Consider the following 14,693-nt stretch of genomic DNA (forward strand, 5'->3'; position numbering starts at 1 on the left):
TAGCATACTCTCCTTAGCAAAGCGGAGTAGCCGAGAGAAAGAACAGAACAGTGGTGGAAATGGCAAAATCCATGTTGCATGAGAAGGGTATTCCTTATGAATTTTGGGCAGAAGCTGCAAATACTGCAGTTTATTTACTAAATAGATGTCTCACCAAATCTCTCAAGAAGGTAACACCATTTGAAGCTTATACTGGCATAAAACCAGGAATTGCACACTAAGATTTTTGGATCTCCTTGTCATGCACTCATCCCTTCGGCATTAAGGCATAAACTGGAAGAAAATAGCCTCAAGTGTATCTTTGTGGGTTATGGACTCTGTGAAAAGGGGTACATGCCATTTGATCCAAGCACTAGGAAGGTTATTCTGTCCAGAGTTGTGCAGTTTGATGAAAATGGCTCATGGAAGTGGGAGAATACAAGTGCAGGAGAGATGACAGTCCCTGTACCTACTGAAAGTCAAGACTGTAATCCAAGTCAAGACTCCAAACTCAAATGGATGAAGGAATCACACTACAAAATGAACCAAGTCAAAGCTTGGATACACAAACTCAAATAGATGAAGGTACTACTCTACAAGATGAAGGAATAAGTGAAAATTCTCAAGCTATTGATCACACACCAAAGAAATGGAGAAGTGTTAATGAAATCATGGCTCAATGCAATATGTGCATTGTGGAACCTGAAAGTTTTGAAGAAGCTAATCTTGATGAGTCATGGAGAAATGCAATGAAGGCTGAGCTGGAAATGATTGAGAAAAATAATACATAGACACTAGTGGACAGACCTTTTGGCAAGCCAATTATTGGTGTCAAGTGGCTCTACAAAACGAAGCTAAATCTGGATGGATCTGTGCAGAAAAATAAGGCCAGACTTGTGACAAAAGGCTACTCTCAGAAGCATGGGATAGACTATAATGAGACGTTTGCTCCAGTAGCAAGATTGGATACTATTAAAACCTTGATAGCTCTTGCTGCACAGAAGGAATGGAATCTATATCAACTGGATGTAAAATCTGCCTTTCTGAATGGAGTTTTAAAGGAAAAGGTTTATGTGGAGCAGCCACAGGGTTTTGTGAAGGAAAATGAAGAAATCAGAGTGTATAATTTAAACAAGGCCTTGTATGGACTAAAGCAAGCCCCAAGAGCCTAGTATGATGAGATAGAGTCTTACTTCAACAAGGCAGGATTCAAGAAAAGTCCTACTGAAGCAACACTCTATGTCAAAACTAGTGAAGATTCAGGTATTCTTATTGTCTCACTCTAGGTGGATGATATTGTCTATACTGGAAGTTTTCCAAAGTTACTTGAAGAGTTCAAAAATGATATGATGCAACATTATGAAATGAGTGATCTTGGACTACTCTACCATTTTCTTGGCATGGGAGTAGTACAAACAGATAAACATATCTTTCTTCATCAAAAGAAATATGCATTGAAGGTGATTGAAAAGTTGGATTGAAGGATTGCAAGTCCGTGGTAACTCCACTAGTTGCAAATGAAAGGCTGTGCAAGGAAGATGGGAGTGAGGCAGTAAATGAAAGTGAATATAGGCAGTTTGTAGGTAGCCTGCTCTATCTTACGGCTGCAAGAGCAGACATAATGTTTGCCTCCAGCTTACTTGCTAGATTCATGCATAATCCTACTAGAAGACACATGGGAACAGCCAAGATACATTCAGGGCACACTTGACTTTGGAATTGAATTTATAAAAGGGAAGAGCTACCTTAATAGGGTATTGCGACAATGATTGCGCAGGAAGTGAAGATGATAGAAGGAGTACTACCTCAGGATATGCATTCACACTAAGAACTGGTAGGTTCTCATGGGCATCAATTAAACAAAACACAGTAGCCTTGTATATTGCAGATGTAGAATATGTTAGTGCTGCTGAAGCAACATCACAAGCTAAATGGTTAAGGTTTGTACTTGAAGATTTTGGAGAGGAGCAAGTGGAAGGCACACCAATTCTGTGTGATAACACCTCTGCTATAGCAATGGCAAAGAATTCGGTTTTCCACCAGAAAACTAGATATATTAGCTGAAAGATTCATTTCATTAGAGAAGCTATTCAAGCAAAGGAGATTGAACTAATCTACTACAAAACTGAAGATCAGATCGCAGACATTCTAACCAAGGCTTTGTCCAAGGATCGTTTTGTGTATCTCAGAAATCTACTTGGTGTGAAATCAGCCAAAGGGTTAGAAGGGAATGTTGATGTGTAACCCTTGAGCTGAAATCCTTGGAGCCAAAGGTTTTTGTTTGAATTTTATTTCATTTTATATGTTTTAAACTCTGTTTGTAATATGAGCCATTGGATCATAGTCCAAGTGGTCTCTTATCTAGCCTAGGATATAATATGTCAGATTGTGACAAGTGTAATCATCTCATAGGATGATAGGATCAAAGGCTAGGATTAAATCCCTGTACAGTTAGAGAAGAATCTCACTTCTCTCTTCTCATATACGAAAATAGATGAATAGTGCAATAGTATGAACAGTAACTTTCAGCTTTCTTCTCCAGAGTAACGTTCTCTTATTCATCAGTTTACTGTGATCTTTTCCTTTCTCCCAAACATCCAAAACACTAAAAACAATGAATTCTAACAGGATTCAGTAAAATATGCAGTGCCAATTTGGTAGTGAATTTACAAACATATATATATATATATATACGTATATATTCTAATTTTTCATCACATACTGTCTTTTTGACGTTGTGGGTGATTCATCCCATACATGATCAGACCTTTTATCTGACTCTGGAGCATAAAAAGAAGCTTAAGGAAGAACATGGTTAGTTCATTAAATACTTTTGAGTAATTCGATTCAAATTATATATCTTATGCTTTTGTACACTCAAATAGGAATTGAACCATGGACGTTTGTCCAAAAACTTGGGGATGCTGTCTTTATTCCTGCTGGTTGTCCTCATCAAGTCAGAAACTTGAAGGTAACTCATTAAATGAAATTCAGGTTTACTTTTGCTTGTAGTTGATGCTCTACCTTTTTGTTTTGTATGTTTGTTTTCTTAAAAGTTTATATCTTAGCAGATCTGCTGATATTTAGTGTCAGAAATTTGTCTGTCATATCTTTGCCTTCTATTAATTGCATTCTTTTTAGAATAATTTTCCTGTAAAGTAAAAACATCAATGTATAGTTACCATAGGATGCATGGCCTTCTTTGATGAATTATCCAGGGACCCTTTCCTGGAATTGATTTTGTTAGCAGTTTCAAGTGTAGTAGCTTATTTTTCCATGTATAAATGGGGGGAAAGATGGCCACCTATCTATTGATATTTGTTATGTCCGAATCTTTTTTCATAGGCTTTCTACCTTAACTCTTATTAATCTAGGATTGGGTTTATTTATACATTTGTATATTTTTTATTGTCAATGTAAAACTTTTCTTGCTCTGTACGTGACATATGAAATTCGTTTGTTATAGTTTCCATAGAGTTCAATGTATATAAATATTTCGAAAAACCTTTTTTTTCCCTTTCAGTCATGCATATGGACTTTGCTTCACCTGAAAATGTCGGAGAGCGCTTCCTCTTGACTGAAGAATTCCGAAAACTTCCACAAAATCTTAGGGCTAAAGAGGACAAGTTGGAGGTATTGAGATTTCTTTATCTTTAAAATGCTATATTAGATGGGTAACCAGACAAACTGATATATCGCTTATTCTAATGTTTTGAGTTGCTTGGGTTTTTTTCTTGATTCGGTGGGTTAGTATGATTGTTCAAACTTGTGCCTAGAATGAGTTTCCTATCATTGTGTTTTTTTTTTCTATTCATTTTGTTGGACGACTTTTGTGTTAATTAAGGTTTTTTTGAATTCTGTCTCCGTTTCAGTTTTTACACACACACGCGCGCGCGCGTATATTTATGTGTTCTGCTTTGAGTATGATCATTCATTCCTGGATGGTACAGATATAGGCTATTATGATATGCACGCAAGAATTATATTATGTGAGGCATTTTGTTACAAGAGACTTATTCTTCTGCTCCTCTTCAAACAGGTCAAGAAAATGATTGCTCATGCTGTTAACGGTGTGATGTATTTGGATCAGAGTGCAAGGTAAGTCGTTTGTTTGTCCACCTAATGCAGTTTTTCAGTTTTGTCATCAGGTTGATGGTGGAAAAGAGACTATAGGCAGTCGAGAGCAGGTACCACTGTGGTGGCCTCCCCCTTCCCGCCCGAAACTTGATGGGAAGATAGAAAAGTTAATGGAGATAGAGAAGAGAAGAGAACGTGGAAAAGTTACATGGGCATATTTATTTAATTATTTTTTTTCGATAACAGGGATTTTCCATTGAACAAATGGGGCAGATTACAAAATTTGCAGAAGACTTAAGCCCCTCTAAGAGCATCTCCACCCACAAGGGCTAAGTCTAAGGTAAGGGCAAGCAAGGGCTGTCACTATTCATGTGAATAGTGTCACCAGCATTGTGTTCCACCCATAAGGCAAAGTCTATGGCAAGTCTAAGACAATTACTATTCATTGTACTTTATTTTCTATTTTTTTATAGTTTAAACCATTAATTTTGATAATCTTTTGTAATTAAATTTTTGGATAAGATTTTCACCCTCTAAAATTGTGCCACGTCTGATGTAGAACAAATGGCAGATTTTATCGCGGTTGAGCTAGAAAAAGGACGTAGTGGGAATTTGCAGATTTGTCGTCCGAGCTCCGATTAGGACACAAAATACCATTTCGGAAAGGGAACGACGCCACGAGTCAAACACACAGCTTTGCTGTGATGTATGATGGATTTTGGCATTTTGAGGTCGTTTGGCCTTCCAAAACGGCATTTAAAGTTTCGTAGTTAATTTTCGGTATTTGATTTTAATAACAATTATTCCAAGAAAATTCCTTCTAAAATTGTGCCACGTGTCAAATGTCAGATAACATTTTCAGATATTTAAAAAAAATTATAATCTCAGATTTCAGATTAGATTTTCACCCTCTACAATTGTGCCACGTGTCAAATGTCGGATAACATTTTCAGATATTTTAAAAAAATTATAATCTCAGATTTTAGATAAGATTTTCATCCTCTCAAATTGTGCCACGTGTCATCTCTATCTTCTAAATTCGTCTATAAACTAGACCTGATATTCATAACTCTCACACCATCTCTTATCTATTCCTTCATTTCTCATATTGTAGAAAACACATTCTACTCTCAATGTCAAACTTGTTGAGGGTGTTGGAGAGGCAACAGAAACAAAGGGAAGAAACAAGGCGTAGACGTGCTCAAGAAGATCGGGAAGCCGATGAAGAAGAGGAACTACTGCTTGCAGCAGCGGTGTGTATGATGGATCAATCAAGGCAACACCGTCGTCCTCGTGCCCCGAATGTGGACAGACGTAGGGAGTCTCGGGTAAGAATCTCATGGAGGATTATTTTATCCCAAATCCGTTATATCCTCGCTTCTAAGTTTGAGAAAGATATAGAATGCAACCACATTTGTTCCAAAAAATCATGCATGATATTTGTAATTACGACACATACTTCATTCAAAAGCATGATCTTTGTTGGAGCTTTAGGTCTTACCGGAGCAAAAGCTGACAATTGCTGCGGATGCTTGCTTATGGGGCATCTGCAGAGTAGGTGGATGAGATTGCAAGGATGGAAAAATCTCATCCTAGAGTGCTTGGTGAGATTCTGTGATGCGGTGAAAAATTTGTACACGAGGAGTACTTTGCAAACCAACGCCAAGAGACCTGCACGGCTTCTACAAAAAGCGAGGCTCGAGGTTTCAGGAATGATTGGAAGCATCGATTGTATGCCTGGCGTGGAAGAACTGTCCTCTTGCTTGGCAAGGGGAGTACGGGAATCGGAAGGGCCAAAAAAGTATAATTTTGGAGGCCGTAGCTTCATTCGATTGTTGGGTTTGGCATGCCTTCTTTGGGGTTGCCGGTTCTCAGAATGACCTCAATGTCCTTGGTCAATCCCCAGTGTTCAATGAGGTATTGCGAGGTCATTCCCCCCAAGTCACGTACCAAATCAACAATACCGTTTACTCTGGTGCGTACTACCTTTCCGACGGAATTTATCCTAGGTGGACGACATTTGTGAAAACAATTCCGAATCCCCAATCCGAGAAGGAAAGAAACTTTGCTTCCTTTCAAGAAGGTTACAGGAAAGACGTGGAGAGGTGTTTCGGTATCTTGCAAGCTCGTTGGGCAATTATTAGAGGTCTTTGCTTGGATGCTAGATGAGGAGGAGCTGCGGAGTATTATGATGACTTGCATCATCCTTCACAACATGATTGTGGAGGATGAGTATGACTATGATGCTCAAGAGGTGTTTGAACCCGATCCAATGAACACATCGTTGACAAGAATATATGAAAGGCCGATTGGACCAAATGGACTACCACTGGAGCCCGAACCCATACTTCGGGATGGTCAATTCAACAACCCCATGATTGATCGGTATCAAGAAATGCAATCTTCATATGTTCACGAGATACGTCAACGTGACTTGATCAAGCACTTGTGGGAGATGAAAGGCAATCACAATGGATGAAGTCAAGATTAGTGCTTTGTTTGGAATTATGCTTTGTTTTTAATTATGCTTTATTTTGTGTGTGGTTTTTTTTTTGGAATTATGCTTTTTATTATTATGCTTTTATGTATGGTTTGTTTTGTGTGTTGTTTGCAATCAATGAAGGTTTTTTTTAATTAATATTTGTCTTGATGCTCAAATATTTTTAATAAATAGTCATTTTATTTAATGCTTTTTTTATTGAATAAAAAGGAAACAATACAACAAATTAAAGGATAATACAACAATACAACATATGGCAAAGGTGTTTCAATTGCTTCATAATGGTTTTCATCATTTAACCAATCCGTATTGCTAGGTCCGTCGTCATTGAAAAGTTTTTTCCTCATCACATCTCTTCGTCGTAGCTTCCAATAGGCCTTTGTTTCGGGAGACATATGGCTCGTATCCATAGCCATGATTTTCATCTCTCTATCCTCTATGTCTTTTTCTTGTGCCATTTGTTGTTGGAGAACAAATGCTTCCTCTCGTGCCATGTCCATTTCATCTCTTTTCAAGTCTCTCTCGATTCTTAGTGAGGTGCTCTTAGCTATTTGCTCCAATAATTGTACACAATCATTGGTCGAAGTGGCCCCTCTCTTGGCCTTTGCCGCCTTTCTCCCAATAGGTCTTGGTGGACGTGGCACAAATGGTAACTCCGTTTCCATTGGGGAGTCCAATGGAGAATCGGTTGATGTTGAATCGTGGAGTGGCGTCTCATTCATCACAACCGGCGGACCGGTGGGAATAATTTTGAATCTCGAACAATCCTTCACAATTTCCCAACATTGGAAATGCACGAAACTTTTTTTGCCTTGCCCCATGGCACCGAACCACATTTGTGCTTGTACCATCTATTAAAAATAAATAATTGGAAGTGCAAGAAACAAAAATTATTATGCAAGAAAATATAAACTATTTTGAAATGCAAAAATAAAATTGATTATGCAAGAAAATATAGACAAATTAAAGGTGCACCAAGAAAAAAAAATTATGCAAGAAAAACAAATAGAATATGCAATAAAAAAAGTGACATTGAATTGATTAAAATGGCAATTATAAATATTTTACCTCATCGGTCAAATTTTGACCGCTTTGAATGTTCGCCTTTGCTTTTGTCAAGGCATTTCTCCATTTCCCTAACTCTTTATTAAGAAGTTTCCATCTACTAGACAACGCCATTTCGGTCCGAATAGAACCCGATCTTTGACAAAATTCTCCATGAATTTTGCTCCACATGTGATGAAACTTCATCTCATTACCCGTGATAGGGTCATGACTAATGTTCACCCAAGATTGACACAACGCAATATCTTCATTCGTTGACCACGAGCCTCCGACTTCAATAGAAGATGCCATTCGTTTTTTTTATACAAATGGAAAGTAGTAGAAAGAGAGTAAAAAATATTGGAAGGAGAAGAGTTTGTATGGAGAATTGGTGTGGAAGTGAAAAATGTGAGTGGAGATAAACAAAAAAATTGGAAGGAGAAAAGTTTGTATGAAGAATTGGTGTGGAAAGTGAATAATGTGAGTAAAGAGTAAAAAATATGGGATGGAGAAGAAATTGTATGAAGATTTTAGTGTGGAAAGTAAATAAAATGGTTAGGTATTTATAGAGAAAAAATACAGAATTTTTGGGTATTTTTTAAAAAATTTCAGAATTTTTCGATTTTTTGCAATTTTTAAGCCAAAAACAAGGACCGTCGGATTCTGGAAAAAATCCATCCGAGTCCCGTCGCGCCACGTGGCACACGCCGTTGGGTGTCGGTGGTTGGCGTCGTGGCGGCGTCAGCGCCCGACGTCACCCAACTCAGGCCAGGCAAGACTTGCCCTTGGGCTTCCTCGGGCTCGTGGGACCCACCACCAAACCGGACTACGGGCTGCGCTGGAGCTGCCTCGGGCTCCCTCGGCAGCCTTTCCTCCGGGCTGGGCCATGCGCTGGAGATGCTCTAAACGAGGAGGGTTGTAGACATACCTCTCGTGCAAGTTCGAATTTTTAGGGCTGTCTTTGCAATTTCTGAAAATTACAGTTTTGCCCAAAGCATTAATTAACACAAGTGAGAATAATGATTTTTACTTTATGTTTTCTGTAAGTGTTGAATGTATTTCCTGTGAGGGATGAGACTTGTTAAAGTAGGGTTTAGATATTGTTACAGTAGGGTTTCAAGGCATCTTGAGGAGACCATTCCATTCCATTATGAAAGAATTGCTGCTGATATATATAGGAGAGATTTTATCAAGGATTAGGATTGTTTTATACAAACAAATATGCAAGAGACACAAAGGGATCCCGTCCCGCTCACTCCTAACCAAATTGGATCCTAAATGAACAAGGTATATAAACAAACCAAATTGGATCCTAAATGAACAAGGTTTAATACGGAATATTTGGGGATTGAGTACATCTGGGAATGAGTACATCTTTCAAAGTGATTCGCTGGTAACAATCTGGTACTTTCCTTTCTACTCTAACCCTAGCCGCACACAACACACTACTCTCTCTCAGCCTCTCCTTCGTCACAAAGGCACAAAGGCAGGGTTGTTCGCTGCAAAATTTGTAAGAGAAAACGATATTGTGTTCCTTGCATACAGAACTGGTATGCATTAATTTATGTGCTTCATCTTTCTTATTTTTTATGATTATCAACTTTTAAAATATGCTGGATTGTTTGGGGTGAGTATTGCGCACTTTCTTAGAAATAAATACTTGAAAATTTGTAGGGTCCAAATCTGCGGAGGGATGGCAAGTGATTAGGTCTTTGAACAAGGTTGTGAAAACTTAAACAACTCGCTTACCTTGAGTACTAATAATTTCTGCTCTCTGGTTCTTTGTGAATAATTTGCATTAAGCTAAGCCTGAAATCAAGCAACATAGATGTACTGGCATGAAACTATTTTCGTTTACTTAGAAAGATGCTCATACTTGTTTAAGGTCTTAAAATCAAATTTTAATGGATGAAATCTGGTGTTTGTTGGGATTGAATGTGGCTTTAATAGAGGTCTCTGTGTATGTATGGTTGCGACTCCAATTATTTTGAACTGACACACCAACTCTCTCTTTGCATAGTTTTTGTGAGTATTTATTGTCAAGTTTTGTATTGTATAGGTATCCTCAGAAGTCAGAGGATGCCATTTCAGAGTCTTGTCCAGTATTTGGTTTAAGTTTGTTTTTTCTCAATTCATTTTAATTTTTTTAAAAGACAACTCACCACCACTGCAATTTCTCTCTCGTCTCTTTTTTCACCCAGCCATGAGCGTGAGCGAAAAGAGGTTGTCAGTCGGATCAAGCGAGATCGAGCCCCATAAAAGACCTCCACCAGAACCCCCTTGCAACAAAGAGTCCAGGCCCAAACTGGATCCAGAGAAGCTGTGGGGTAAGGGGACTCTCGAATGGCAACCTTACGACAGTAGTGATGACGAAAATGAGGGCGATCAGGACGTGTATTATATTTACAAGGGTGACTTTTATAGCAGAAGGGATGCGCTACGGGAAGAAAAGGCGATACACAGACGTCTTAGAGGAGAATTGCTCGAAGAAAAGCAAAAAACTACTGGTAATTTATTACTAAAAAATTGAGACTTCTTATTTTGATTTTGATTTTATTATATCTTTTTATTTGGGACGGATCGGAAACAAGGTGTTGAAAGGGAATTTCTATTTTAATTTCGGAATTTCATAATTAAATCGTAAATTGGATGGGATCAGATTTTCAAAAGAAGCTTATGGTTTGGTTTTGTTTGGTTTTGTTTTTTTTTTGTTCAGCAGAAGCGGAAGAGCAAACCAGTAATAAACTAAGAAAGGGGCGATGGTTTTGTGTCGTCGAAGGTATGGTATTATTTGTTGTTTTATCTTTTATTCTTTGTTTTGAGACAAATTTCATTAAAAAATTACCTCCATCCCAAAAAATATTCTAAAACCCTAAACCCCAACCGCGTAATTTCAGCTCAAACAAACTAAAGAAGAATAGTTTTAGGTTCAAATGAAATGTATTTTGGGAGTTTCACTAAAACACCCAAAATGGGAGCTGAAATTATAAAAAAACCCAACACCCAAAATACTTTATAAACACACCCAAAACCCATCATTACACACACTCAAAACCCATTTATAAACACACCCAAAAAATATACAATTGTTGACTTTGAGGTTGATTTTGGGTGTGTTTCTATGTTTAAATATTGTTTGGGTTTTTTTATAAATACATGTCTAGAATTGGGTTTATTTATAAATTTGTAATGTATTTTTGTTGGATGAATTTATGAAATTGGGACTTGACTAGTGAGCTAGCCCTTAAATTCTTAAATGTGTTCCTGGTTGTCCATAATTTTCAGATGGGATTTTTGGGTCTTTCGAAAGTATGTCAGGAACTGGAACATGGTTATGGTGTCATAATAATGGGATTAATTACCATGCTCGACTATAAATAACCCAAATGCTTGCTTGTGCAGACCCTGGGGATCCTGTTCACTGTCTGGTTTGTTTGAAGGATCACCCGCGCAACATTTGCCCATACCTCAATTACGTCCCTAAGGGTGCAGAACTCGGCCCCAAAGCTATGCTAGTTTGTAAATGTTGTAACCAGGAGGATGGCCACCCTAACCGTAACCGTGATGACTGGGTAGGAGTTGCTGCTTATATTAGGTGTTTTAAGTGCGGTGCTAATTATGACCACAGGACTAAAGACTGCCCCTTGGGAAACTTAAAAAAATGTTGGCATTGTCGCCGTACGAGCGAGCACCTGACTTGTGACTGCCCCGAGAATTAAGCAACCATCGCAGCTGGGAGTCAATATCGGTTGCCGAATTTCTGCGTAGAGGCCTACGACCTATATGTATAACTAGTGGATCTGAGTCCCTGCTCCAATTCGATACTATTGTTTATGCAGGCGTTTTAGTATGATATTTGTGTAAGGATTGTAATCGTTGCTTTGTTTGGCTCTTCTCTTTTTTTGGAACAAAACCATTGTGATCTCCTACATATAAGGACTTCAAATTACATCATTAGAAGCTGACTACTAGCTTTAGTATATCTAAATCGTTAAAGTATTATCATATTATTGTAATTTGATATCAATTGTAACAGCCAATGGCCACAATCAATTAGATGAACACGGAAAAGTTCTGGTAGCTTATGATCAGAAGAAATTTCAACAAATTAACATTTAAAGAAAGAAAAAAATTCACCAAAACTTGAGCCACATAACATGAAGAAAAATATATCAGCACTAACCATGTTTGAAAAATATATCAGCATTAACATTTATTATTATTATTATTATTTTTAGTTTCTACTTCTTCCTCTTGGACTACACATATCACCTTGAGTTCATGATGACCGTTGTATAGATATACCATCTAGATTAAAACATGTAGTTATTATCAATAAAATAGACAAGCATAGTGCTTTAAGAAAACACTAGAACGAGAACTGCTTATTTAAGTGGTTAAATGATTTCGAATTTGAGTGAAATACAATGTAGACCGGGTTCCACAGAGATTATTTGAGGAGAAAAAAACGTTCTTTAGCAGCAAGCGGCCAAATTTTGCTATTATTAACCCAGAAACATTCTATATTAGCAAAAGGAAAAAACAAAAACACAGAGATCTTCCTTAGAAATAAAAAGTGATGTGACTGAGTCAATGACAATAATGATATGTGTAATAACTTTCATGAACAATTCAACTTCATCTAAACATTGCATCTGGATGAAAGAACACCTCCACACTTAGAGAACTAACGAAATGTGAGATCCTTAGCATGAAAAATATTCTTTTGAGGAAATACCAAAAGCAATAGGAAACTTGGCCAATCTAAGGTTGTTGGATTTGACTTCGAATACAAGTGTTAAGATAACTCCATCCAAAGTAATGTCTAGGTGGTCTAGGTTAGACGAACTACGCATGGAAAGCAGTTATAGAGACTAGGGGCGTAAAGTTGAAGGATCATGAGAAAGAATTAATGTTGGTTTTGATGAGTTAACTTGCTTGTCGTACTTAAACATTTTGATAGTTCAAATTTTTTATGCGCAATGCATTCCTAAAGATGTTTGGTTCCGTCCGAATTGGGAAAAATTATGCACATTTATCAAGAGTAAACCAAGACCCTTATAACCGATGGAGGAGGCTAAAAAACCAACCGAACCGTTTAGGATTGGTTCCCGTCCCAATTCTTGCCTTGGAAACTGATTCAAATTGAATTAGACCTGTTATGTCAAGTGTACATATTCATTTAAGTTTATTAGTAACCCCAAGTAATATGTCGATACTTTAGCCCAATTAATACCCAACTAAATAACAACTCTAGCACTATGTTTTCCTCTCTCTTGCCCATTATCTGATCACCTCTTTCACTATTGTATATTTTTCTCGCCCGTACCAAAATGAAGCTGTATGAGTTTGGTTTGGCCATGTTCCTCTAGAAACTTTTTATTAAAACTAAACCGAATTGGATTTAGTGTAAGTTTGGGGTTCGGTTCCAATTCAAGGGATAAACTGGACCGTGTCCACCCCGAGTCAAAACAAAACAACTTAATTGAAAAAAGGGTACAACTCTTAACAAAAAATTACACACAACTAAAATATTGAAAAACTCTCTACCTTTATAGCAAGCCCCATTAAGCGCATCGTATTTTGTGCGCTGGGATGTGGGCTTATAAGAACTCTAACCCTTTGTTTGGATGAAATAATTGAAAATTGCAAAGAATTTTTAAATGACGGAATTTAGATCTCCATCGTTTAAATTTCTTGCAATTAATAATTTCAATATTTGGATTTATGTATGTTGAATCTTGTAAATGACAGAAATCAAAATGAGAATGAATTCATACTCAATAGAAATTGTGAAATGATGACTCCTTTTATGGAAATTAAACTCGGGAATCTCGATCCCCAATTTCCATGGCTACTTAATTTCAATAGTAATTTAGGTAAAGTTATTCCCTAATATTTGGGCTACTTGGCTTGCCGTTACTATGCGATTGAGAAGGGCTATATTACTAGAATTCAAAGGCACGTGGACAGACTATCTCTCCCTGAAAAAATATATTCTTCTCAACTTGCTTTCATTTCATGTTGAAACTCTATTTCTTTTGCTATGCTTTCTTCCTTAGATAAAATGATTTCAAGTTGATGTCTAAATCAAACTGTGATTAAGTTTGTCCAATTTGGAGATATTTTAATTCCCTTGTCATCCTTTCCTACTTGTATTTTGGTCGATTGGGCTCATTATCAATTTCTTTAATTTGTATTGTTCATTCGGACACATTTCTTTAATAAAAGTTTTTAAGGTTCTTACATCATGCAAGTGGAATTTTGAAGTCCTTAATCAATCTAGGCATGAAAAGAAGTAAGATTTCATAACGCGCAAGACTTCTATTACAATTTTATCTGAATTACCTCTTTCTATTGGGCTTAACAATACTAATAGCAGCACGCTTGTGAAAACACATCATACAAAACATATACCAGCCCACTAAAGGGCTTTGAATATTTAAAATCATTCATGTAATTTAGATTAGATTCGTTTGTATAAAAAACAATAAATAAATACAAAGCCACACTTTTTTGGGGTGAACAAATACAAAGCCACAACTCTAACCAGAGCTGCTGGTGAATTGGACTCAGCCTCGACCAACTCTCCCTTGTCGGTCGGGTTATGGTAACGTCAAGCTTTCTCTGAGTGTGAAAGATGAGAGTCTGCGATCCTAGAAACCCAAACCACATAACCCTGAACCCATAATCGCTCCTTTCATTTGTTGCCTGTTGCTTTTCCTTTATGAAATCACATCTCTCTCTTCAAACCTTACATTTGTTGGGTTCTTTGGTTTGGTAATCTTTCTGTGGTAACCTTTCTAACTTTCTGGGATCCTTTTCTATTTCATAATCTTCAGGAGGTCGATACCTATGTTACTACATCAGGGTGTTTGTATCCTCCTGATCAAAGACAGTATACTTCTCAGTATAACTGCAAGGATAATATGGTACACCTCCTGATAGTTATTTACCTCCCGGGGTCGCTAGGAGTTTTCCCCTTTTGTGTGGGTTTATGCTCTACCCACGTGGTAGTAAAGTGTTGCTCTACCTTTTTGGTAGTATCTCTTTTGCTTTTTTTCCCTTTTTGGTTTGACTTCGCTTCTCTTCA

At 37.4% G+C, this 14,693-nt stretch overlaps 1 protein-coding gene across 1 annotated transcript; it reads left to right on the plus strand.

Annotated features, from left to right (window-relative positions):
- Window positions 1-9,713: 9,713 nt before the first annotated feature.
- On the plus strand, window positions 9,714-11,554 carry LOC148920377 (uncharacterized). Its single transcript, XM_089046909.1, has 3 exons — window positions 9,714-10,107; window positions 10,317-10,379; window positions 11,003-11,554. The coding sequence occupies exons 1-3, from the start codon at window positions 9,804-9,806 to the stop codon at window positions 11,317-11,319; spliced, it is 684 nt and encodes a 227-aa protein (XP_088903035.1). The 5' UTR covers window positions 9,714-9,803; the 3' UTR covers window positions 11,320-11,554.
- Window positions 11,555-14,693: the final 3,139 nt, after the last annotated feature.

Source organism: Prunus mume, linkage group LG2, assembly GCF_029339155.1.
Source record: "Prunus mume cultivar Tortuosa linkage group LG2, ASM2933915v1, whole genome shotgun sequence".
Lineage (NCBI taxonomy): Eukaryota > Viridiplantae > Streptophyta > Magnoliopsida > Rosales > Rosaceae > Prunus > Prunus mume.